Source organism: Lontra canadensis, unplaced genomic scaffold, assembly GCF_010015895.1.
Source record: "Lontra canadensis isolate GAN:19392208 unplaced genomic scaffold, GSC_riverotter_1.0 scaffold14, whole genome shotgun sequence".
NCBI classification, from domain to species: Eukaryota; Metazoa; Chordata; class Mammalia; order Carnivora; family Mustelidae; genus Lontra; species Lontra canadensis.
The window spans coordinates 26,538,742-26,566,012 of NW_022631008.1; the positions used below are offsets into that span (position 1 = coordinate 26,538,742).

The window sequence follows — 27,271 nt, forward strand, 5'->3', positions numbered from 1 at the left end:
CTTGATCCCAGGACCCTGAGATCATGACCCGAGCCAAAGGCAGCGGCTTAACCCACTGAGCCACCCAGCGCCCCCATCCCTGTCTTCTAACCACCATGACCAGCTGAGGGGAGGAAGAGGTTGCCACTAGTACTTGGAGGAATCATGCTTTGTCTTCTGTTAAGTGTAATAAGCCTGTGTTGCGTGATCACCGTGTATTTTATTTAAAGGGATTATAATGCTCCCTTGATCACAGCCCGCAAACATGGGCAGCTCCGTAACTAACAGTGAGTTAAGTGTTTCCCATACATCATCTCTCGCTGTGGATTTATTAGCCAAAAGATGTCAAAATCCTTATCGTTCCCAGCATCCATGTAAATTAGCACAGAGCTTTGAACACTGGATCTAGAAGAAATCTTACTCTCCCACAAGTATTTTTAACAAAAATAGTTTTGTGCCCTATGTCATTAGTACTGGACTTCAGCCTAGTTCTGCATCGGTCCTAGATTAGGTTAGAACTAGTCCTAAGGCTACCAGGGCTTCATATTGCATCATTTCTCATTTTGAAAAGAAGGATACCACTAACTAAACTTTCATGCAATGGAGAAGTTAGTGGAATCAGTTGTGCTGCTTAGATCGTATTTTGATCATAGTCTCCGGGGCCCTTTGCATATGACCTACAGCTTTGACTTGGGGCTCCTGAGGGCTTGGACACACTCGCCCACCAGCCTGGCGGCCTCCAGAGCAGTGCCCCAGTGCACGGAGATGCCCCCGCTCCCGTGGCCGTAGTGGTGGACCACGCGCAGCCTCCTACCATCCTGGGCTAGGAGCTCTGTCTGCAGCCGCAAGCCTGGCCGGAAGGGCCTTAAGCCCACCTTCTCCCTGATGTCGCAGGCTCCACGGAGGGATGGCTCAAGAGCACAACAACGGGAAAAAATATCTCTGCTAATTTCTGCATCTGGGGACAGATTCCAGTCTCCTTTCTGCCTCGTTCCTCCCAGGATTACGTTGGCTATGCCAGGATAAATATATGTCAGCCCATTCCCATCCCGGATGAAATGCTTCACCCAGGGAGCCTGAACTCTGAGCACTTGGCCCCGCACAGGGAATAGCTTCGAGTCTCCTGCTAGCTGTCTGCTTCCAAGGCCTGAGCAGTTGATCACGATGTCAAAGGATGGATGGAGCTCCCACAGGTCTCCTATTCGTCGGGTGAGTATCGGGACCCCACTTCCTTTTAACCTGGGAAGAATGAGAGAGACTGTTAGGGGAGGCTCAGTGGCTTCCTGTGCAAGCCCTCATGGGAAATGACGGACAAGACCACCGTGGCCAGGGTCCGAGCGGGCCAAATTCTAGCCATCAGCTGGCCCGTATCCTTGGAAACTAGAGATTCCTAAACTGGAAGCTAAATGGAAACCTGTTTCAAAGATTCAAAACAAAAGAAATGTCTTGTCCTTTTGGTGTTTTATAAAGTTCCTATATCATAGTAGCTGCTCAATAAACACTAAATCAATTTGTATTTTAAATCCCCTAACCTTTCTTATGCCCTCTATTTAGAACCTAAATTTGAAGCCTGAGACATGTTGTCCCGTGTTGTGAACTCGTGCATGTTCCTTTGCATTGTTCTGGTCTCCCTAACTAGATGTTTGGAACAGGAGTCACACCCACCATTTTATGTCTACCACAGGAATGTTTGCATGAGACAAATGCAAAGTATTTGCAGCTGATGGACTGACAGTTGCTGTTGATAACGATATTTTGGACCAAGTACATCCATAACAAAAAGAAATGGCTGGGGGCACCTGGGTGGCTCAGTAGGTTGGGTGTGGGACTCCTGGTTTCCACTGGGGTTGTGACCTCAGGGTCCTAGGATCGAGCCCCGCCCACCCCCACAGCTGCTATGCTACTCTAAAATGCAATCCAGGTTTGCCTGCTCCCCACACCCATCTATCACTCACATTCAATGGTTTAATAGCCTGTAAGAATGACATTTGGTCTTCAGAAAATGTTTTACATTGATTATTATTTGAACATTATCTTGGTTTTGCTTTTAACCGATTGTGGATTCCACATGTTGCTAGTTAACACTGTGCTCTGGGTTCCAACTCTTCTAATTAAAACTCAGAGTTATTCTCCTAATTCAGAGAAATAAAAGAATTTTACCAGCCTGAGGACTTGACTGAACTGAACTTGTTTCCTCAACTGTCACCTAAGGATAAGAATGTTTTAAGTCGGGGCACCTGGGTGGCTCAGTGGGTTAAAGCCTCTGCCTTCGGCTCAGGACATGATCCCAGGGTCCTGGGATCGAGCCCCACATCGGGCTCTCTGCTCAGCAGGGAGCCTGCTTCCTCCTCTCTCTCTCTCTGCCTGTCTCTCCGCCTACTTGTGCTCTCTGTCTGTCAAATAAATAAAATCTTAAAAAAAAAAAAAGGAATGTTGTAAGTCCACAGGGTTTTTGTAAAGATTATGCATGAATTCAACAAATGCAAATGTCCTTCTCAAGGGTCCCCCACTGGTTGCTACTGATGAAAGTCCACTCTCTCCCTGGAGACTTCTGAAATCATCAAAGTGACTGGAAACACCCCCCTCATCCCCCAGCACCCCCTTCTTCCCCCATAGCAGGCTTGGGGTGCTGAGTGCCTCCCTGGCCTTGACCCCAGGAGGGAACTTACTGAATATGCCAGGGACCTGTCGTCCTTTCACTGTTGCAATACAACCTCGTGTGATGCCCATGCACTCTTGTTATCCCACCGGCAGCGTGTCGGTGGGCAGCAGGGGTAAGAGGAAACCATACCGGAAGCTACATATTGGTTGACCAAGCACTTGTACAACCATATGAAGTAGTTATTTTATTCTGAGGGTTTTGAATGACATGGTTGGGGGTATAAGCTTGCTGACTTTCCCCATAAGGTTTCCTGCAACTGAGCAAGACCTCATTCTAGATAGGGAGAACGTGTTGTCCCAACCTCCCCTGAGGAAATGTGGGGACGGGAAACTCAAGAAGTTGAGTTCACTAAATAGCGCCAGACTAGTGTCTCCTGGTCATCACGTTAAAACCCAAGAGTGCCCATTTTCACCAAGCCTAAAAGTCAGCCCTCTGAAAGACCATGTCAGCCTGATGCATAAAATTGGGGTGTGTGGGGGGGGTGTTCAGCAAGAGGGAAATTGAGCAGGTGTGGCCCTGAGAGGGATGGAGTTCCATGAAGCACTTCTTTATACATACACACACACACACACACACACACACACACACTCCACATCCCAGAAGCAAAGGGGAGTCCCCTCATCCTCTCCCTTCTCATAGGACTAGAGGCATCCCTGTACCCCAACTCCCATCACACAGCACAGACTAAGCCATGTAAGAGAGGAATAATCCTGGACAGCATGAAATAAGGAGGTGAGTGGGGTGCCTGGGTGTCTCAGTCCATTGGGCGTCTGCCTTTGGATCAGGTCATGATCCCTGGGTCTTGGGATTGAGCCCTGCTTTGGGCTCCCAGCTTAGTGGGAAGCCTGCTTCTCTCTCTCCCTCTGCCTGCCCCTCTGCCTACTTGTACTCTCTCTCTCTCTCTGTCAAATAAATAAAATCTAAAAACAAACAAACAAAAAAGAGTAAAAAAAAAAAAAAAAGAAATAGGGAGGTGGGGGTTCAGTGTGGAGACCCCCTAGGGGAAAGGGGACACAGGGAAAGACAGGGCTCTGTGAGCTCTAGTAGGAGGGATGAGGCTGCTTTGACACTGAGTGTGGCTATACCTAAAATAGCTTATAATACTTAGATTTTAAATATACATATATACATTTACATATATATATGCATATTTTGCATGTGGTAAATAATTTGTATTCAGAAGGTCAATGGTGATATTTTCAAAATATATCGACAAATTCTTTGAACCCTTCCAAGGTGAAACCTAATTCCCCTCCCCTTGAATGTTGGCTGAACCTAGTCACTTGCTTCTAATGAATGTATATATCATATATACACACAGACACATATATATATACATAGATATAAATATATAAAACAAATATATATATTTGTTTTTGCAACATATGATATATGATCCTGGATTTTCTTTTGCTATAATGTATATTATTGGGACAATTGGCAAAATCTGAATAAGGTCTGTAGATTTCAGAAATGTACCCATGTTAATTTAATGCCCTAATTCTGACCTTAGTTATATAAGAGAATGGCCTTGGGTTTAAGAAATACATATTCAGTATTTGGGGGGCAATGGGGCATCACATCTGCAGCTTACTCTCAAATGGTTCAGAAAAAAAGACATTTGGAGAGAAAAGGATAAAGCAAATATGGTAAGTTTAAGAGTTGGGGAATCTGGGTGAAGAATACATGGGATTTCTTGCATTTTATATAAAGTCTAATTTTGTTCTGGCAACATGATCTCATCTTATGGCCATATTCCTCAGTCATTTCCTATTTGCATATTCTAATAAATCTAATGCATATTCTAATAAAATCAACTGCTTTCTATTTCCCACTTCTCAAAATATCCATCCCTGCTCTGACCACTCCAGGAACTTGTATTCAAGTTCATTGAACGTCTCTCAGTTCCATTCAGGGGCACAGGGTTCTCTGGTTCCTTGTGTGAATGAGGCTTAGGGTTTCTACGGGCTGGGTGGTCCTGGAGGGGAGCCCCTGGGCACCCCGAGTCAGACCAGTGGGTGGAGTTTCAAGGAACAGGTCACCAGTGGAGCTGCCTTGGGATAGCTACTGAAGCCCCAGGGGGAACCTCTAAGGCTACAACACTGCACAGAGTCAATCTGTCATGTTCCTGATGTACGATCCATATTTCCGTCCAACTCCTAAGGGAGCCACATGAGTTTTGGGTTTTTTTTTTGTTTTTTGGGTTTTTTTTGTTTGTTTGTTTTTTGAGGCACTGCTGTGAATGAGGCCTCATGGGAGAACAGAAGCTATAGGAGATGGGAGACAGGGAAAGTAACTGTGAGGCATTGTTGTACCAGTGGAAAGGAAATACAGAGAGCAGCTTAGTATGATCAGTGCTCTGGTCAGTGCAGACCTTATCAGGGCCACAGTATAAAGCATGGCTTCTGAAAGAAAACAATGCACCGAAGTTACAGGGTCCCTAGCACAGAAATGAGGCATCCAGGTTTCCGGATGTTGTCACAGGCAGGATGATTCTGATCCAGCCAGGATGATATATTTAGGTAGGATGTCTGGCAAAGAGACAGGCTCAGTTGACTTACTGCCTCTATGATTCATTTCCTGGACGGGGCAAGTGAAAAGCAGCAGAATATGACTCCACCGGCTGAGGATATAAAACATGATCTGTATGGCTGATCAAACCTCTGAGGGGTTTTTGTTCTTTTTCTTGTTCTGGTTATCATTGGGCATCGCTTTTTTTTTTTTTTTTTCTTTTTTGAGAGGGAGATGAGCCCTTCTGTTCTTTGAAAAAAGCTAAAGATCTCAATTGTGGTTAAAAACATTTTGGGGGGGGGGTCTTTTCTGGAAGTTTATATTATTTCAGAAGGTTAGAGCTGAGGTTGGAGACATTTTTGTGTGGCTTGCTGAATGAAAAGCCTGTTTTTGAGTCAGAACACTGTAGGCTGAACACTCACATTGTGTGGAAGGGGTGTAGGAGGCAACACAACGGACCCTGGGTGTGAGGAACAAGCAAAGATTGTGTGGCTTCCCAGCTGGGTTCGCCCTGGTGGAGAAGAGCAGGTGCAGCCCACAGAGTGAGCCCCATGGTTCCCACCCCCTCAGGACAATGCCACTCTGCCTCTCACTTGGCTTGAAATCCTTGCCTGAAAGGCTTGCCTTGGGCATGGAGGAGTCCCTGCCCTACAAAGCCTCCCTTAGGAGGAGAGGAGACATGTGGCTCTCTTCCTCTTCCATGTTGGCTTTCCCGCCAGATGTCAGGCCCTGAGGGAAGAGAAGAAGACAGCTAATGTCCACAGAGAGGAGGCCCTGTATGCTGTCTGTGTAGATCTCGCTTGGGTGGTGGGCAGGGAGTAGGAGGAAGAGGAAGGTATCAGGGGCACAAGACAGTGCTGAAAAGATGGAAGGGGGGTTGGTGGGACAAGGGTATGTGTACTCTCTGTCTGAAGCACCCATGTCCCAGCCCACTATCATGGCGGACATGTATATCAAACAAACAGACTGACGAAGACCTCCCCAGGACTCAAGGGGGGGAAAGAGCAGCCCCTCAGGCCTCTTCTCCCTAACTCTGTCGCCTAAAAACAGACAGGAAGCAGCGTGCTCCAAGGCATGAACCCTAGCTGACTGGTCATCAGGCCAATGGCACTGCTGTCAGGAGGTGGCTCCCACAGGCACAAAGTACCACTTGACTCCAGGTTATTTTAAGTAGACTGAAATGCTGACAGCAGGCTTCCGGCTAATGAAAAAGTAGCAGGAATTCCCCCAGGTCTTCATCCCACAGTTAGAGATTAGTCCTGAAAATAAGGTTATTTTGGAAATAAGGGGCCTGTTTTCCATAACGTGATACTTTAGAAGCAGGTAGAACAAATCATTCAGGTAATATTTGTTTCCGTAGGAAAGTGGTTGGGGGTGGCTCCCAGAGCTGACATTTATTCTTAGCCAGAGTGGGAGGGCAGCTGGGATTGGGGCCACACTGGGGATTGGCCCTCCCTCACTGTCAGCCTGGGGGTGCCCCTCCCCCACAGAGGGGGAAGCTTCCCACTGCCCAGGGCAGCCCCAGGCCAACTGGGAGGCTTAGGAAGACTCCTCAGAGAAGAGACACATATACTGTGGGTGACGCTGGCTTCCCTGCCCTGGCCCCCTCCCATAGCAATGTCACCTGTTCAGGTAGCCCGGGCCCTCATGCTTCCTCTGCCCTCCAAAACTCTTCATCTTCCAAGGGCCTTATTGACTATTCATCTCTTAAAACAAAATGAAGCGGAGTCAAGATGGCGGAGAAGTAGCAGCTGAGACTACTTCGGGTAGCGGGAGATCAGCTAGATAGCTTATCTAAAGATTGCAAACACCTACAAATCCAACGGGAGATCGAAGAGAAGAAGAACAGCAATTCTAGAAACAGAAAATCAACCACTTGCTGAAAGGTAGGACTGGCGGAGAAGTGAATCCAAAGCGACGGGAAGACAGACCGCGGGGGGAGGGGCCGGCTCCCGGCAAGCGGCGGAGCAACGGACACAAAATCGGGACTTTTAAAAGTCTGTTCCGCTGAGGGACATCGCTCCAGAGGCTTAACTGGGGTGAAGCTCACGCGGGGCCAGTGTGGCCTCAGGTCCCGCAGGGTCACAGAAGGATCGGGGTGTCTGAGTGTCGCAGAGCTCACAGGTATTAGAACAGGGAAGCCGGCTACAGAGACGGAGCCGAGGAGTGAGCTCACAGCTCGGGCTTACCTTGAACCGGTCGCAGGCTCGGTGAGCTCGGAGCGCGGCCGGAGGCCAGGCAGACGGGAGTAATTGGGCGCTGTTCTCTGAGGGCGCACTGAGGAGTGGGACCCCTAGCTCTCGGCTCCTCCGGGCCGGAGACTGGGAGGCCGCCATCTTCCTTCCCGTCCTCCGGACTCTACGGAAAGCGCTCAGGGAACAAAAGCTCCCGAAAGCAAACCCGAGCGGATTACTCAGCCGGGCCCCTGGTAAGGGCGGTGCGACTCCGCCTGGGGCAAAGACACTTGAGAATCACTACAACAGGCCCCTCCCCCAGAAGATCAACAAGAAATCCAGCCAGGACCAAGTTCACTTACGAGGAGTGCGGTTTCAATACCAAGGAGAGCAGCGGAATTCCAGAGGAGGAGAAAGCAAAGCACGGAACTCATGGCTTTCTCCCCATGATTCTTTAGCCTTGCAGTTAATTTAATTTTTTTTTCTTTTTCAATTTTTTTCTCTTCTTCTGCTAATTTTTTTTAAACTTTTACCCTTTTCTTTTTTAACGTCTTTTAACTAGTTTATCCAATATATATATATTTTTTCCTTTTTATATTTTTTTCATTATTGGTTTTCTTTTTTTTATTTGTTTCTTTTTTTCTTTTTTATTTTATTTTTTTTTTTTCTTTCTGAACCTCTTTTTATCCCCTTCCCCCCCCCCTCACGATTTGGGATCTCTTCTGATTTGGCTAAAGCATATTTTCCTGGGGTTGTTGCCACCCTTTTAGTATTTTACTTACTCCTTCATATACTCTTATCTGGACAAAATGACAAGGCGGAAAAATTCACCACAAAAAAAAGAACAAGAGGCAGTACCAAAGGCTAAGGACCTAATCAATACAGACATTGGTAATATGTCAGATTTAGAGTTCAGAATGACGATTCTCAAGGTTCTAGCTGGGCTCGAAAAAGGCATGGAAGATATTAGAGAAACCCTCTCGGGAGATATAAAAGCCCTTTCTGGAGAAATAAAAGAACTAAAATCTAATCAAGTTGAAATAAAAAAAGCTATTAATGAGGTGCAATCAAAAATGGAGGCTCTCACTGCTAGGATAAATGAGGCAGAAGAAAGAATTAGCGATATAGAAGACCAAATGACAGAGAATAAGGAAGCTGAACAAAAGAGGGACAAACAGCTACTGGACCACGAGGGCAGAATTCGAGAGATAAGTGACACCATAAGACGAAACAACATTAGAATAATTGGGATTCCAGAAGAAGAAGAAAGAGAGAGGGGAGCAGAAGGTATATTGGAGAGAATTATTGGAGAGAATTTCCCCAATATGGCAAAGGGAACAAGCATCAAAATCCAGGAGGTTCAGAGAACCCCACTCAAAATCAATAAGAATAGGTCCACACCCCGTCACCTAATAGTCAAATTTACAAGTCTTAGTGACAAAGTGAAAATCCTGAAAGCAGCCCGGGAGAAGAAGTCTGTAACATACAATGGTAAAAATATTAGATTGGCAGCAGACTTATCCACAGAGACCTGGCAGGCCAGAAAGAGCTGGCATGATATATTCAGAGTACTAAACGAGAAAAACATGCAGCCAAGAATACTATATCCAGCTAGGCTATCATTGAAAATAGAAGGAGAGATTAAAAGCTTCCAGGACAAACAAAAACTGAAAGAATTTGCAAACACCAAGCCAGCTCTACAGGAAATATTGAAAGGGGTCCTCTAAGCAAAGAGAGAACCTAAAAGTAGTAGATCAGAAAGGAACAGAAACAATATACAATAGCAGTCACCTTACAGGCAATACAATGGCACTAAATTCATATCTCTCAATAGTTACCCTGAATGTTAATGGGCTAAATGCCCCAATCAAAAGACACAGGGTATCAGAATGGATAAAAAACAAAACCCATCTATATGTTGCCTACAAGAAACTCATTTGAAACCCGAAGACACTTTCAGATTTAAAGTGAGGGGGTGGAAAAGAATTTACCATGCTAATGGACATCAGAAGAAAGCAGGAGTGGCAATCCTTATATCAGATCACTTAGATTTTAAACCAAAGACTATAATAAGAGATGAAGATGGACACTATATCATACTCAAAGGATCTGTCCAACAAGAAGATCTAACAATTGTAAATATCTATGCCCCTAACGTGGGAGCAGCCAACTATATAAACCAATTAATAACAAAATCAAAGAAACACATCGACAATCATACAATAATAGTAGGGGACTTTAACACTCCCCTCACTGAAATGGACAGATCATCCAAGCAAAAGATCAACAAGGAAATAAAGGCCTTAAATGACACACTGGACCAGATGGACATCACAGATATATTCAGAACATTTCATCCCAAAGCAACAGAATACACATTCTTCTCTAGTGCACATGGAACATTCTCCAGAATAGATCACATCCTTGGTTCTAAATCAGGTCTTAACTGTTATCAAAAAATTGGGATCATTCCCTGCATATTTTCAGACCACAATGCTCTGAAGCTAGAACTCAATCGCAAGAGGAAATTTGGAAAGAACCCAAATATATGGCGACTAAACAGCATCCTTCTAAAGAATGAATGGGCCAACCAGGAAATTAAAGAAGAATTGAAAAAATTCATGGAAACAAATGATAATGAAAATACAACAGTTCAAAATCTGTGGGACACAACAAAGGCAGTCCTGAGAGGAAAATATATAGCGGTACAAGCCTTTCTCAAGAAACAAGAAAGGTCTCAGGTACACAACCTAACCCTACACCTAAAGGAGCTGGAGAAAGAACAAGAAAGAAACCCTAAACCCAGCAGGAGAAGAGAAATCATAAAGATCAGAGCAGAAATCAATGAAATAGAAACCAAAAAAACAATAGAACAAATCAACGAAACTAGGAGCTGGTTCTTTGAAAGAATTAATAAGATTGATAAGCCCCTGGCCAGACTTATCAAAAAGAGAAGAGAAAGGACCCAAATAAATAAAATCATGAATGAAAGAGGAGAGATCACAACTAACACCAAAGAAATACAGACAATTATAAGAACATATTATGAGCAACTCTATGCCAACAAATTTGACAATCTGGAAGAAATGGATGCATTCCTAGAGACATATAAACTACCACAACTGAACCTGGAAGAAATAGAAAGCCTGAACAGACCCATAACCAGTAAGGAGATTGAAACAGTCATCAAAAATCTCCAAACAAACAAAAGCCCAGGGCCAGACGGCTTCCCGGGGGAATTCTACCAAACATTTAAAGAAGAACTAATTCCTATTCTCCTGAGACTGTTCCAAAAAATAGAAATGGAAGGAAAACTTCCAAACTCATTTTATGAGGCCAGCCTCACCTTGATCCCCAAACCAGACAAGGATCCCATCAAAAAAGAGAACTACAGACCAATATCCTTGATGAACACAGATGCAAAAATTCTCACCAAAATACTAGCCAATAGGATTCAACAGTACATTAAAAGGATTATTCACCACGACCAAGTGGGATTTATTCCAGGGCTGCAAGGTTGGTTCAACATCCGCAAATCAATCAATGTGATACAACACATTAATAAAAGAAAAAACAGGAACCATATGATACTCTCCATAGATGCTGAAAAAGCATTTGACAAAGTACAGCATCCCTTCCTGATCAAAACTCTTCAAAGTGTAGGGATAGAGGGCACATACCTCAATATTATCAAAGCCATCTATGAAAAACCCATCGCAAATATCATTCTCAATGGAGAAAAACTGAAAGCTTTTCCGCTAAGGTCAGGAACACGGCAGGGATGTCCGTTATCACCACTGCTATTCAACATAGTACTAGAAGTCCTAGCCTCAGCAATCAGACAACAAAAGGAAATTAAAGGCATCCAAATCGGCAAAGAAGAAGTCAAACTATCACTCTTCGCAGATGATATGATACTATATGTGGAAAACCCAAAAGACTCCACTCCAAAACTGCTAGAACTTGTACAGGAATTCAGTAATGTGTCAGGATATAAAATCAATGCACAGAAATCAGTCGCATTTCTCTACACCAACAATAAGACAGAAGAAAGAGAAATTAAGGAGTCCATCCCATTTACAATTGCACCCAAAACTATAAGATACCTAGGAATAAACCTAACCAAAGAGACTAAGAATCTATACACAGAAAACTATAAAGTACTCATGAAAGAAATTGAGGAAGACACAAAGAAATGGAAAAATGTTCCATGCTCCTGGATTGGAAGAATAAATATTGTGAAAATGTCTATGCTACCTAAAGCAATCTACACATTTAATGCAATTCCTATCAAAGTACCATCCATTTTTTTCAAAGAAATGGAACAAATAATCCTAAAATTTATATGGAACCAGAAAAGACCGCGAATAGCCAAAGGAATATTGAAAAAGAAAGCCAAAGTTGGTGGCATCACAATTCCGGACTTCAAGCTCTATTACAAAGCTGTCATCATCAAGACAGCATGGTACTGGCACAAAAACAGACACATAGATCAATGGAACAGAATAGAGAGCCCAGAAATAGACCCTCAACTCTATGGTCAACTAATCTTCGACAAAGCAGGAAAGAATGTCCAATGGAAAAAAGACAGCCTCTTCAATAAATGGTGTTGGGAAAATTGGACAGCCACATGCAGAAAAATGAAATTGGATCATTTCCTTACACCACACACGAAAATAGACTCAAAATGGATGAAGGACCTCAATGTGAGAAAGGAATCCATCAACATCCTTGAGGAGAACACAGGCAGCAACCTCTTCGACCTCAGCCGCAGCAACATCTTCCTAGGAACATCGCCAAAGGCAAGGGAAGCAAGGGCAAAAATGAACTATTGGGATTTTATCAAGATCAAAAGCTTTTGCACAGCAAAGGAAACAGTTAACAAAACCAAAAGACAACTGACAGAATGGGAGAAGATATTTGCAAACGACATATCAGATAAAGGGCTAGTGTCCAGAATCTATAAAGAACTTAGCAAACTCAACACCCAAAGAACAAATAATCCCATCAAGAAATGGGCAGAAGACATGAACAGACATTTCTGCAAAGAAGACATCCAGATGGCCAACAGACACATGAAAAAGTGCTCCATATCACTCGGCATCAGGGAAATACAAATCAAAACCACAATGAGATCCCACCTCACACCAGTAAGAATGGCTAAAATTAACAAGTCCGGAAATGACAGATGCTGGCGAGGATGCGGAGAGAGGGGAACCCTCCTACATTGTTGGTGGGAATGCAAGCTGGTGCAACCACTCTGGAAAACAGCATGGAGGTTCCTCAAAATGTTGAAAATAGAACTACCCTATGACCCAGCAATTGCACTGCTGGGTATTTACCCTAAAGATACAAACGTAGTGATCCGAAGGGGCACGTGCACCCGAATGTTTATAGCAGCAATGTCTACAATAGCCAAACTATGGAAAGAACCTAGATGTCCATCAACAGACGAATGGATAAAGAAGATGTGGTATATATATACAATGGAATACTATGCAGCCATCAAAAGAAATGAAATCTTGCCATTTGCGACAACATGGATGGAACTAGAGGGTATCATGCTTAGCGAAATAAGTCAATCGGAGAAAGACAACTATCATATGATCTCCCTGATATGAGGGAGAGGAGATGCAACATGGGGGGTTAATGTGGTAGGAGAAGAGTAAATGAAACAAGTTGGGATTGGGAGGGAGACAAACCATAAGTGACTCTTAATCTCACAAAACAAACTGAGGGTTGCTGGGCAGAGGGGGGTTGGGGGGGGTTATGGACATTGGGTAGGGTATGTGCTATGGTGAGTGCTGTGAAGTTTGTAAACGTGGAGATTCACAGACCTGTACCCCTGGGGGAAAAATATATATATATATATATGTTTATAAAAAATAAAATTATTAATAAAAAAAAATGAAGCAATGTGCCCTCTCTTCCAGGAAGAATTTCTGTTTAGGTTTTCTGTCTAGACTTTATATTCAATGCTTCATTGAAGTGTTAGGAGAAACTACACGGACATGCACACACACACATACACATACACACACGTGATTACCATAAGCTCAAAACTCTTTCTAGGACTTGGTACTTACCCTGGCTAATCTGAGCTGTGCCTCCCTTCCACTGGGCCACTTAGAAGACCCACTCTGGATATTCTCCAGCTGTGCATGAGAAATTAGAATGTGGGGCCAAGGGATGGACCCAGTGAGAGCCCCCCTCCTTCACATCCAGTCCATGAGCTGGGAACCCACGATCCCCATATTTTCCCCCTACTTCTAGGGCCTGCATTGTCTTCCTCTGAGAGGCAGATCATGTCATTTCATGCACCCTTGCCCAAGGGGTAGCCAAAGGACAGCTATTGGGGCAAAGTGAGCTTGAAAATATGGACTAGGGTGTCTCCTGGCATGCACCTAGTGTCCCCTGCCACCATGTTACTGTGCAGCACTCCTGAGAATCCAAGATGGCTATATGTAAACTTGACCTTTGGGTGGTTGCACATTAGTTGTTAAAATAAAGGGATAAATGATATTTTATTTAATGGTTTGTTAGCTTGATTTGGAACATTTAAATACGTACACATACCGTATGGGCTCCTATATGTTTTCTTGTCCCAGGCTGGATGTGGTAGAGGAAGGTCGGATGTTGGGTGTGTTCTCTACAGTCCAAAATCACAACAGAAGGAAACTTCAGGGTACAAAGGGAAGTAGAAGTGAGACAGAGTAAAGGCAGTTTATTTCTGCATTGAATATATAAATTTAAAATGTAGCATTGCATCAGGTTGGTTTTAAGGAAAAGATGTAAAGAAATATTCATGAAAAGAAATCGTTTTTCTTCTCAAAATTGGAATGTGTGGAATGCTGTTGTGCCCGAAAGTAAGAAAGTGCTAAAGAGAGAGAGAGAGAAGCAGAAATGTCAAAAAGACATAAGAGCTGCTTGAAGGGGCTCTCACTGGCCAAATCTTGGGCCATTTGAACATCAAAATAAATAATAAGAGTAATAGATTATAATTCATTGAATAAAATAGGAATCCCCGAGCCCATACTGACATAAATAAGTAACTGAATAAATATAGGGGGGAAAGTGTTTCCTTATAGGAGAAAGCAAACTAAATGTGGAAGGAGTTGGAAATTTATCACTTGGCAGGGCACCTGGGGTGGCTCAGTCTGTTAGGCCTCTGACTCTTGGTTTCATTCAGCTCAGGTCATGATCCCATGGGTCATGAGATCAAGCCCTGCATCCAGGGAGCCTGCTTAAGATTCTTTCCCCTTCCCTCTCCACACCCCCCTGCTTTCCCCTCCAGTTCCTCCTGCCTCGAGTAAATAAATGAAATCTTTTAAAAAAATGAAATGATCACTTGGCAAACATTATAGTAGTGATCAAGTCAAGAATCATGAATGAGAGCTAAAGCTAGTATGCACAAGTCTGATGAGGAGAAAGTTACTTACAACCTCAGGTGTACCTTGACAAAGCACTTAGTAATCACAAAGGGAAAATGTAGTGACTTCACACTGGAGATAACTGGCAGGCCAGGTGATCAGAGTTAACGTCCCCAGAAGGGAACAGACTGACACCATTTGCTTCCTAATATGACCTGCTAAGGAGTTAACATTCCTTCTGTGGGGCTCCACCAAAAACATATAATCTCAATTTGATCATGAAGAAATCTCTGACAAACCCCAAGTGAGAGACCGTCTAAAATGTAGCTGGTCTGGTTTGTACTCTTCAAAGTTATAAAGGTCATAAAGGTCACAAGGGACAGAGATAGACTACAGACTGAAGAGACATTACAAGTAAATGTAAGTGTGGCCATGGATTGGATTGGAGACCAGGTGTCTATATAAGCGACATTACTGGGTCCTTCTGGGGGCAACGTATGAATGAGGTCCATAGATTACAGTATCAACATAAATATCTAGATTTTTATCATAGTACTGTTTATGTAAGAATATCCTTGTTCCTACACAGCAATATTTAGAAATCATGGGGTATCACGCGTGCAATGCACTCTCAAATGGTTCTGGGAAAAACACATGTGTTTGTGTGTGTGAGTATATGTGTGTGTGTGTGTGTGTGTGTGTATGTGTATTATATATCTGCGTATAGATATGCATGAGAGAGTAAAAATGACAAAGAAACTGTTAGAAGTCTGGGCAAAGGGTTGTATGAGTTCATCCACTTCCTTTATCTCTGTGTCCTTTACCATCCCTGACCCCCTGCCATTTCCACACAGAGAAGCCAGCCCTTGCCAGTCTCTGTGCTGGGGAACCAACACTCTGAGGGACTCTCCCTTCCCTGCTTCTGCCTCATCTGCTGAAGACCACAGGGATCCAGTCAGGTTTTCTATTGACTTTCCTGAACATGGAGAAAAGAAGTCCAGGACCAGGGAGCCAAACAACAGACACAGGTGTAATCATGAAACTTCAGCTCCAAATTATAAAACTCTCTAATGACACCTCACTTCTTAGACTCAATGTTTTATATACGTTCTTCCATTTTTTATCATAATCAAACAAAATTTATGTACCATAATGACAGTAAAGCTCTGCCCCTTGTGGCATGCCCAATAATTTCCCCTTTATCTGAATGTGATTAAGATAAAGTAGATGATACCTTCAAATCAAATCACTGGCATTAACACTTCCAATTTTCTATTTCCAGTCATTTTTGTAATATAAGGACAAAAATGAAATCTGTACAACAATGCCATGGAGGGAAAGATGGTGATGTTGCTGAAACTTGACTGTTGACCGATGGGCAACTTGATCACGTGATGGCCCAAAATGTTCATTTATTGGCTGATGTCATGCAAATATGGTTTAAAGCCCAGTGAACAAGGCATGAAAGGGTGGGTTTAATGAAAACTGGAACTTACAAAGGAAAATGTCCCATATAAATTGCTAATAGGTAAAAATGAGAAGAGCACTTATAAAGCTGCAAAAATGTACTGTGATGCTGACATGAGGCTAACAGGTTCCCTCCTCTGTGCTCCCAACCTACCCTCAAAATCTGTACACCCTTTACCATGTGAGTTACTATAATTGTTAATTAATGTGTATAAACACACATGGGCACCCACACACACACACATACGTGCATACCATCACCCCCGTCAGACTCTGAATTCCTTAAGAAAAGTGATCATATTTTATCCTTTTTTTTTTTTTTTGGAATGGCTTCTAACACAGTGCCAGGTTCAGACACAGATGTTGAACACAAAATTGTGGGATTCATGAATGTGGGAATCAATTATCCTATAGACCACACCTGGGACCAGATCATCGTTGCCACTGCTTATCTTGAGTCATTTTTCCAACGTTTACACAATAATTTACCTTGCCCCTACTTATCTACCATATATACAGATTTGGGGACTGATAAGGCCAATGTTTCACAACCCTCGATACACTTAAAATTTCCAGACTAAACTAAGGGTGATTTATTGATGCGTCTCAAATAATGAAGCTCTTGATGTATTTCCTAAGTGGCATCAGGAAGTCCCGAAAACCAAGCCAAAATGCAAGTTCAAGGTATTTTGGACTGAACTTGGTAAGGAAGCAATTACCTAATCTAGATAAGATAAGACCTCTCAGGGGTAGAGGTCTTAATTATGACAGAGAGAATAAGAGAGTGATTTTCCTCATCACTAATGAGAACAAAAATTTCAAAAACAATTTATAATAAGCTTAAGATTCTCCATCTAAAGAACTGGAGCAAATCATCTAATTCTATAGCCGGAAGCTACTCTCCAAATGTTTCCATTTTACAAATGAGGAAATCTCAGATGTTGTGTCAGTGAGTGGGTTTTACTTACTGGTGGGCGGGGGATTAATAAATCATACGGCCTGAAGAATAATCAGGCACCATGAGCTAGAAGAAGATGAATGTGTTACTAGCAGCGTAGTGTCCCTTACTGCTCGTGACACACACACCGTCTTCGGATTGTTTGACCCAGCCCCGGCCACTGTGAGCAGCGAACAGGACACATGGCAGAAGAACTCTGGGGGCCCAACAGGGAATTTTTCCTATCTATTGTATGAGAAGCTATGAAATTATTTATGGCTAGGACAGATAAAGGAAGCAGCAAGGAGCCATTTCAACTGACCGCTTCTCCAACCACGGGAGGTAAGTAGGGCTTTCACATTTCAGAGTCGTGAAAGCGTGACCGAACACATGTTGGGGGAATTTCTTCAGTTCAGCCTTGGTCATCTTTCGAAATCCCAGAACCACATCAGCCCAGAATGGCACTTCCTCCGTAGGAACGCTCCGAAATATTTGCCAACTGAAACACAAAAGTGGAAAAATTCCCTGAAATTTTGTGAAATATGTTTCCCGTGAACCCCCACATGACATTCTCTAAAGCATTTTAAAAAACACACTTCCTGGGGCACCTGGGTGGTTCAGTCGGCTCTGGTCATGATCCCAGAGTCCTGGGATCGAGCCCTGCATCGGGCTCCCTGCTCAGCAGGGAGTCTGTTTCTCCTTCTACCCTTCTCCCCTGCTTGTGCTCTCTCTCAAATAAATAAATAAAATATTTAAAAATAAATACATAAATATAAAAACATACTTCCTATCCCCCTAAAAAGAAAAAGATCTACTCTTCCATTCTCTTGGGTTCAGATAATTCAGCAGTTACGTTTGAAATGTTCATGACTAGGGGGGAATAAGATGTTTAAAAAGTTGTGTTTTAAAAATTGGACTTAACTCTTTTTTTCTAAAAAGCTCCTCTCAGACTTTCTTCATTGACTTGTGACTATGCACTTTTGAGGAAAGGTTTTGGTGTCTTGTAGTACATTTTACGTAAGTTGCAAGCATCCATCAGAAGCTTAAAGGTTGCCCTCCATTCCTAACAAAATATCTAAATTGGAGCGAGCCATGATGGGTGAACGGGAGGCTGAGTGTGAATTATGGGGTAAGTTGTGGGTCATCCCCTCATGCTGAGTCGTCAGGAGGAGCCCGGTTACCGTCGGGCCACCAGCACAGCCAGGGTGGATGAGGCTGGAATGATACTGGTTGTTAACAAGCTGGCAAGAATGCTATTAAGAACTGCTAGGCATGTGTTTGGATTTGCAAGTCTTGGGTTGTTTTCATCAATAGATATAAGGGTTGTAAATCATGGCTACTCTAAAATAGCAAGGAAAATCACTTGAGTGCTGTACATAGTTGCTCATGATGTGGTCATTCACACGCCAGAATTAATACGTCTCTAAGTAGTTCATTCAAAGGGGCGCCCGGGGAAGGTGTGAACACTGTTTGCTGTAGGGCTCCATGCTGGGCCTTCTTGCTGTCTCATTCTGCACACTCTCCCTCGGCTAGATGGCCCCTTCATATCTTCACCATTGTCTACACACCAGATGCTCAGGGGGCTACAGCTCCAGCCCTCTCTTCTCTCCTGAGCTCCACAACCAGACCAAGACCCATGTTGACTTTCTCTCTCCCCCCATCCACATGCCATCAACTGCCAAGTCTCAAGTCCCATCAACTCTCTTTCTCAGCGTTTCTCAAATCCATCTACTCTCTGTCCCCATGGTCAACACCTAAAGGGTTGTACCACCGTCTTTCTCTCCACGCATCTGTTCTCCATACTACAGGTGGGATAGTTTTCACACATAAACATGATAAACATTTCAATGTGTAAGATCTCAATGGCTTCCAATTACCCTGGTGGTTTTTCAGTCCCTTTAACACACCACAGTTGTCCTAGACTCAGGTCTATGTGAATGCTGTTCCTTCTACCTGGAGTGACGCCCCTTGTGATCCAGACCCCGTCTCTGCCCTGCTCCCTTCACTTCTGCAGTGTCACCAGACTAACCTACACTCATCCAGATGGTCTCTGTTGAAACATCACTTTGTTCCAGGTGGCTTCTCAAACTTCCCAGAGCAAGTTTATTCTCCAGTGATACACTTCCATAGTACCCTATATTCTTCCCTTGGTAACTCGGGTCTTATTTGCAATTAGTTGGACTTAGGACAGACCATAAGCTATAGGAGGGCAGGACTGTGTCTTTTTTTTCTCAATAATTCATTCAACATACATTTATTGAGCGTTTACTATACGTCAAGCAGTGTGTATTAAATGGCTCCTTATTCTGTCACTAATACCGAAGAGAATGCCTATACTGGTGAATGCTGAAGAAATTGTTTTGAAGAAATACATAGATGAATAATGAACAAGGCTACACACTTATGCTAAAGATGCTCCAGACATTTGTGCCCTTATCTTCACTTGACTGATTCAAATCTTTATTTTTTTATTATTTTCTTTTTTTAGATAAGCAAGTGGGACAAGAATCACTCATGTGAGAGAAATAAATAACTCTCTTTTAGGCCAGGTAGACGTACATTCTTCTTAATACCGTCGACGGTGGCAAAATCTCAGTCTTGAAAGGACGCTTGAATTTTAGACGCAACTGTTTTCAAAAATTACTTAGAGACAAAGTTTGTGAGTTAAATATGGTCACATGGGTTTTGGACAAAAACAAATTGTGGCCATAAATCAAGGAGAACAATTTTTCTATATGATTCATCAGCTGGATTTGGAGTTACAGTATCAATACATCTTCAGGAGGTCAAAAAGAAGTAGAAGTTGCTGCTTGTGTAGACTGTGGGAAATCAGGGACATCAACACCAGTCATGATGGTGAGAGAGGGCAAGAAGAGGAAAGGGTAGAAATCTGCCCGAAGCGGGTGTGTTCACTGGCAGAAAATGTCAGCAACAGCCTGATCACAAAGGAGGAGAGAGGGCAGGCTTTTCTAAACTTCACAAAAGATGCAGCGGTTTTGAGAACTTAGTAAAAAGTAAGCATCCCTCTACTCTTCAGGAAGCTATGGGGTATTACTGTGTTATCACAAAGGACATCACAGATGACATATGTGTTATGTCATAAATTAAAGACATAAATTAGAAGTGAAAGAATGGTTAGTGATCTCTTTTTAAGAAGCTATAGCAAGATATTATCATACTCTAGGTGCTAATCCACACTAGTAATGCCAAGTAGGACTTTTTTAAGTTGTTCATTTAATTATGCATGTCTCCTGAATTATGCATATCCTGAAGATATTGAGAATCAAATAGAGGGCCGCCTGGGTGGCTCAGTCGGTTAAGTGTCCGACTCTTGATTTCAGCTCAGGTCATGATCTCAGGGTCATGAGATCAAGTCCTGCATCTGGCTCCACACTGGGTGTGGAGGCTGCTTAAAATTCTCTCTCTCACACTCTCTCTCTACCCCTCCCCAACCCACCCAACACTGTTCATGCACTCTCTCTCTCTAAAATAAAATAAAATAAAATAAAATAGAAATGTCCTAACCATTTCAAAAATATGCCTCCTAAATGCCACTTTAAAATATTGTGGGTAACTTTAGTTACCCCCAATATATCCTTTTTTGGGACATCTCATTCTCCAATATCACACCTGTTGGCTTTCCATCAGCCACATGATCCCCACATAGCCCAAGTTCACTATTTACTTGCTATAAGTTTTTTTTTTTTAAGATTTTATTTATTTATTTGACAGAGAGAGACACAGCGAGAGGGAGAACACGCAGAGGGAGTGGGAGAGTGAGAAGCAGGCTCCTCGCGGAGGAGGGAACCCAATGTGAGACTCGATCCCAGGACTCTGAGATCACGACCTGAGCCAAAGGCAGATGCCCAATGACTGAGCCACCCAGGCACCCCAAGTTTTTTTAGACATATTTGCAAATCACTGCATAATCCCTGAGGAAACCCAAAGTAGTATTCGTGACAAAACTGTAACGGTTGTTTAAAAGTCTAATACTATAAGGGGCCTGGGTGGCTCAGTTGGTTAGGCGACCAACTCTTGATTTCAGCTCGGGGGCGTGGGATCGGGTTTGGCATTCAACTCTATGCTCAGCGCGAAGTCTACTTGGGATCCTCTCTCTCCTTCTGCCTCTGTCCCTCCTCCTGCTCAGTCACTCACCCTCTCTCACTCTAAAAATAAATTTTAAAAATCTATTTTTAGAAGTCTAATACTATATATACTAATATATAATATATGATTAATGTACTAATAACTTGTCTTTCTTGAGTTCTTGGGAGTAAAGCCTAGAATGTTCTTCACAATCCTCCCACATCCAGTTCAGCCCTCCACTCAGCAGATGCTCAACAATATTTCATGATGAATTCTCAAGTCCGCTAAGATCATTCTGAATTCTAAAATAACTCCAGATTTCCTCTCTTACCCAGATACCAGGTGAACACCAGCATCTTCAGCTTCTTCAGAATTGGCAATTGCAAAGAGGTGGTCAAAGGTCTCTCTAAACCACTGCTTCTGCTTGGTAATGGGTGTGTCTGTAACCACGGGGGAAAGAAAAGCAGAACAGAAAGGAAGTGGTGATGATGACCATGCTTCCAACTAGCCCCTTCCTAGACACTGGGAGAAAATACAGAGGCAGGGAGGAACATTTAGATAAGGCACCACATTGGGGTAGAGAATCCATCAGCAACCAGAGTATCGAATGTTGATACCAGCTATTGACTCCTGTTCATGTAAAGATTAATCATCAGAGGGTAAATTGGCCGATCAGAACAAAATCTGACATAGGAGCCATCTGGAAGGTGGTCTTTGGGCCTAGATATATTCCAGACCTTGAGAGGTCCATAGCCAATCTGCAGAAGTTAGTTCAGGCTGAGGGAGGTATACCCAGATGGCCACACAGTTGAGACAATAGAAGAAAGAACCTAGAACCTCTTTCCTGGGGTCTGAAAACATGGTGGGTAAAAAGGGAAAAATCTGTGGGGCCCAAGGCAACCAGAACAGAGAACAGACTACACAACAATAGGAAGCCCAGGGTCCTTACATTCTGATGCAAGGAGACAAGGTCAGCATTATGGAGCTGAGCTCCTCAGGAAGGACTTGCTGCAGCCCCGTCCTAGGCTGCCATTGCCTCCATCCCCCTCCACTCCCTGGAATCACGTGATAGCTTAGGGTAGTGTTCCCCAGGTCAATAGGGCATGCAGGGAGCACACGAGGCACCACCTCTCTGGCAGAGTCCTGTGGATCAGTGCTCCCTGTCAGCCAGGCATCATCCCTGCCAGAACACAAGAGACTGGACCCAGATCCTAACAGAGAAGAAATAAGGGTCATGGTTCAAGCCCCAAAATAATAGGGTCCAGTGTAGGCATAGAGAGCGAGCACAATCTGGGGGTGCTGACAAATCCAAACGGGGTGAAGAATTGGGACATCTGATCCCTAGGGAAGGTTGTGAGGGAGAATCCAAGGTCAGGCTAGGGACTGGGGAACAATAATCCTGAGGGGCCGCTATGGCAGGAGCCACAGGGGAGGCTAGGGAACTGAGGCAGAGAGGACGCTGGATAGGCTCTGCTTGGAGAGATGTCCCTAGAGTTCACGGTAGAGATGAAAAGGCCTGCAGAGACATCCTACTCCCCCAAAGTCCCCAGGTCAATGCGGCCATTCCAGTTAGCAGAATTTTATAACAATTCTCTTGTCAGAGTGCCAATAAATATGTCTTTAATAGTAGATCTATGCCATCGTCTTTAAACACAGCCCATGTGAACTCAACACGGTCTTCCAAAGCAGCAGCCTGGTCCACTGGCTTGGAAATAAGAGAGGAATCATAAGCTGTAAAAAGAGCTAAACTAGGCCTTGCACAGATTATACCCCAACAGTCCAAGCCGGTGTCTGGGGCTGTATTGAAACACATCCCCTTGATCCCATTTCAAACCTTAACAACAAAACAGTGGCTGCACCTCACATGCTGTAGGAGTCATTCCCAAAGAATGGCCGATTCCAATTCAGCGGTGGACAGCACAGGCCAGCCTGGTGATCTAAGTCACGTTCAAGGGCTGGTAAGAAAACTGTAGCTGGCGCAGTGGTAATAATGGCGATCATTGCTACAGCACTTCCGGGCGCTGTTCTAACCGCTTTCCATGTAGGAAGTCATTAATCCCCCAGCAACCCTGTAGGACCGATGTGGTTCCCAGATGGAACTGACATTTATAAGCACAGAAGTATCGCTGGGGCTGGTCTGAAAGAAGCCCAAAGAGAAGACTGAGGTCCTTATCTGGAAGCACCAGGGAGAAGCACCCTCTGATCCAGGGGCCCCCAACCACCCAGCCAAGGGGTAAGCTCGGGCCTCCACGGCCCGCATGGACTCTTAGATGAGCCTCCTCTACTGATGATTCCAGACTCCCATTCAGCCTTCTGACCGCTCCCCCAGGCCTGGTGCAAGCCAAGGGGCTCCAGGACAATGGACACAAGAACTCTGGTGACAGGAAAGGTGCTCAGAAAGTGTGAACTCGCATTCTGCAAAACGCTCCAGGTTCCTGAGTGTATTCCCATGCACGTGTAACTCTGATTTTACAAAAAATAAATAAATAAAAGCTAAAATTAAAGGGGGGGTGGGGTAGAAATGAGGAAGTGGAGATGGTGAGTATAAACGTCATTGGCTGCAAAATGATTTTGGTTTTTATTTAATGCTGTTTCCCTTCTCCTTCTATTTCATGTGGAGAATACAGAATAGAAAGGATATGTGAATGTGTTTTTAAAAAATCAAGGCATCTGTAGGCCCGAATACATACAACAGACTGTTTGTATACTGGCTCAGAAGCGAGGGTAGTTTTAGGGGCAGTGTTCCTTCTCTCACTGTCTCTCTGTCAAATAAATAAATTGAAGAAGAGGAAGAGGAACAAGAACTGGGGATAGTTTTAGTCCCATTACAAATAAGCCTTGGAGTTACCAGTTGTGGTAGTCATGAGTACTCTTCTCCAAATACTTCTGGCTGGCTACTTCCTGGGAGCCTTAGAGAATTGGACTTCCTGGCCACCGTCAGAGAGGTAGGAGCAGGTGACTAGCGCTGGCCCATGACCTATCATCAGAAGGGATGAAAGTTGCTTCCTGTCCAGAGCCTTTCATTGCTAGGGTGAGACCCTGCCCCCCCGCAAAACTGCCTTCCCCCCAGACACAGGTTCTGACAACATCCAAGACAGCAGCTACCCAGCCACTTAGGTCCCGAGGTGATGAGCAGAGCCCTTGTTGATGCTCAGTAGACACAGTTTGAGCCAGAGACGAAGCTTTGTTTTTTAAGCTGCTACGACTTGGAGGTTATGTTTGTCCTGCAGTGTAACTCAAAAATTCCTAACAGAGGAACCAATAAGATGTTAAAATTGAGCATTATAGGGACATGCACATCCAGCTGTCCTTGTCCACAGAATTCCACTCAGAGCCTCCTAACGTCGATCATATCTGACAGAGGAGCTAAAATCCCTCTCTTACCTGCATAGACATGAGGGATAAGCATGCCGGCTGCCACATCGCTCGTGGTATCAGGAGAGAACTTGTCTGATATGACTGTAATGGAGCATCCTGGGACCAGCTTGGAAACGCACAGGGCGGTAGAGAGCCCCACCACGCCTGCCCCCACAACCGCGATCCGTACTGGGTCCATGGGCCTGGGAGGAGAGAGTGTGAGCTAGAAACCTCGGTTAAGTGTTCTTCCATCCAGTACAAAGCCTGGCCCTGATGACTCCTTCCTTAGGTCCACAGTTTCTCCAAATAAGGTCTTTCCCATCAGCAGTTCTCATGGGATAAAGAGAGCCCCCCCATAAGCTCTTTTTCTGGTAGATGTTGGGGTATTGGGCAACAAGGTCTCGATGGAGTTTTAGACATCAGCCTGAAGTTGCCTTTAGAGCACACTACGGGTAAATGGGTTTGCATCTGGGGGGAGATTTCTACTCCTTCGCCTCCCTTCCTAAGCCACTTTTCCTGTGGGCGCAGCCTAGGGAAGGCTGGTCAGGTTTGCAAGGTAGACAAGAGGAGTGGAGATACCCTCTCTACTCCCAGAAACCTCCTGAGGAGTGGCCACTGAGAGGACAGGACCCATGGGGCAAATTTAGAACTCAGCTCTTTACAAACTGGTTTTTAGTTACAATGACAAGACAAAAGTCTGAACAACTGAAACTCTCTTCTTCCCTCTCCCTGCCCCTCTAACTGGAAACCAATTCTCGTCTCCCCTTCCCTGCCTCTGGCACTGCTTTCCCACCCGCCGCCCGTCATCACCCCGCCCCCCAACCCCTGTGCCTGAAACCTCACCCTCTGAGAGCAGGCTTTCTCGAAAAGGAACCTGGATTTGTTCAGCGGGGGGCAACCCATGTCCTCCCAGCCTCAACTCCCTCATCAGCAAACCAGGCCATGTGAATTCTTTATTAGCTCCTTTGGGTTGGAAAAAAGAAAGACCCACAGAGGTTATCGCACAAAGGCAGCTCTGGCATGGAAATGCAGGAGGCAGACATCCAGGAGCCTGAGACAGGCACCCAGCGTGGGAACGAAAGGGTTGGTGAGGGCCCAACACCCACCTCCCTCCTTACCACTGAGCAGCAGGAGCCCACTTATCCTCTCTCTCAGCTGTCAGCCTCCCCAACCACTGCTGCTCTCCTGCTTGTCTTTCTACTTTCGTTCCCCACCCCCTCTCTCTGTAGGTCTTAGGCTAAAACTCCAGAGAGAGAAAATGCAGTCATTCCAGGTGCTCACTGTCATCGTTATCCATGTTCTAGCACCAGGGGAGCTCACTGGGCTAAGCCAGCCTAGAAACGTGCCTCTTGGCACATCTGCCTTTCCTGTCCAGTCAGCAATAGGCAGGGCATCAGTTCCCGTGGTTCAAATCATGGCCACCTGCCCATAAAATTCAGCTTTGCCCTGGAGGGTGTTGGGCAGTTGTCTCATGAGTGGGGCCAACATGGCGGGGCTCAGCTGTCAGTGGTTTCCTCCAGTTCTGACGAGCTCTGGCTCCAGGATCATATAAGGTCCTCCAATGAGGTTTAAGGTGTGTTATTTCTATTTCTCAGGCAGTACATGCATTTCCTCAGCCATTAGTTAATCTGCTTCCTCCCCAACAGGCGGGCTAGCTGAGAAGGAACAGGATTGCCAGGACAGAGGGAAGGGTCTGGGACAAGGGAGAGACCAGTGGAGGCAGGGCAAGCCGGAAGAGCATAGCCCCACTCATGTCCCCGGTGGGTCGAAGGCACCCGCATATCCCCTTGCTGACTTTCCTTTTTTGCAGGCTCCCCTGTCCAGCAACTTTCTCAAAATAGCTCTAATAAATTAAGTTGAAAGGGAAAGTAACGTGGCTGAGAACAGCCAGCTGCCAGAGAAGAGAAAAGTGAGCCAGTCAGGTGGGTACATCCTGGCCCAGTGACTTGTGAATCACAGTTACCTGATCCGATTAAGACAGTCCCAAACCCCCAGAGCACGTACAGAAAGCCCCCCAAGCTGCAAACAGAAGGATTCGAGTACCTGTCTGTGAGAAAGCGATCTTGGAGTCCACAGAAGGCCCTGGCACCAACACTTGTTTTCCCAGTGAGTGGTTGGTCTAGTGCCCGGAGAGACAGAGGGAAAGTAAAACTGCTTCCCATTGGGGAGTTTATTAAGGACATTCCCTCTAATCTTCCTCTCCATTGGCCCATAACCCCTCCCACCCCCGTGTCTCTGTAACTTATTTCCCTGGAAAAAGGAGGGATTAACTTCATTTTGTAAGCTCCGTGGAACTGTGGCTCTGCTGAACCCCTGGGGGCTGGTCCACTAGAAAGAGGCAGCTCTCCTCTTTCTAGTTTACAAACCCCTCTGTCTTGCCACCAGTCTGGGACTTCTCCAGCTGATTTGTAGGCATGGTAAATAACAGGTGAACCTGTCCAGCTTCCAGCAAGTTCTGGCCAGAAGCCACACTGGTTGCCTCATTTGTCTCTTCTGGGTCAGCGGGTTGGGGCAGGAGTGGGGGTAGGGTGAGGGTAGAATAATGTTGTGGATCGTCTAAGAAGATGACCCGATTGCAGTTGGAAAAATTACTCAGGAGATAATCAAGGATAAAAACCTTGGATAAAACCAAGGATAAAAATCCAAAAAAATGATTCTTTAGCCCACAGGATATTTGTTGAGTGTCCACCATGTGGTAGGCACTTGACAGTCAAGAAGTTGTTGACAA

General features: G+C 44.6%; 1 protein-coding gene across 2 annotated transcripts; it reads right to left on the reverse strand.

The window, feature by feature from the left end:
• DDO (D-aspartate oxidase) lies at positions 1 to 26,665 on the reverse strand. Of its 2 annotated transcripts, XM_032858312.1 has the most exons (5): positions 26,587 to 26,665; positions 24,571 to 24,746; positions 21,518 to 21,626; positions 17,423 to 17,599; positions 1 to 1,218 (listed from the first exon to the last, which is right to left on the reverse strand). In XM_032858312.1, exons 2-5 carry the CDS (start codon positions 24,740 to 24,742, stop codon positions 657 to 659), a joined length of 1,020 nt encoding a protein of 339 aa, XP_032714203.1. In that variant the 5' UTR covers positions 24,743 to 24,746; positions 26,587 to 26,665; the 3' UTR covers positions 1 to 656. The 2 variants fall into 2 exon arrangements, with proteins under 2 accessions (XP_032714203.1, XP_032714204.1); XM_032858313.1 differs by lacking the exons at positions 21,518 to 21,626; positions 24,571 to 24,746.
• Between the last annotated feature and the right edge of the window lie 606 nt (positions 26,666 to 27,271).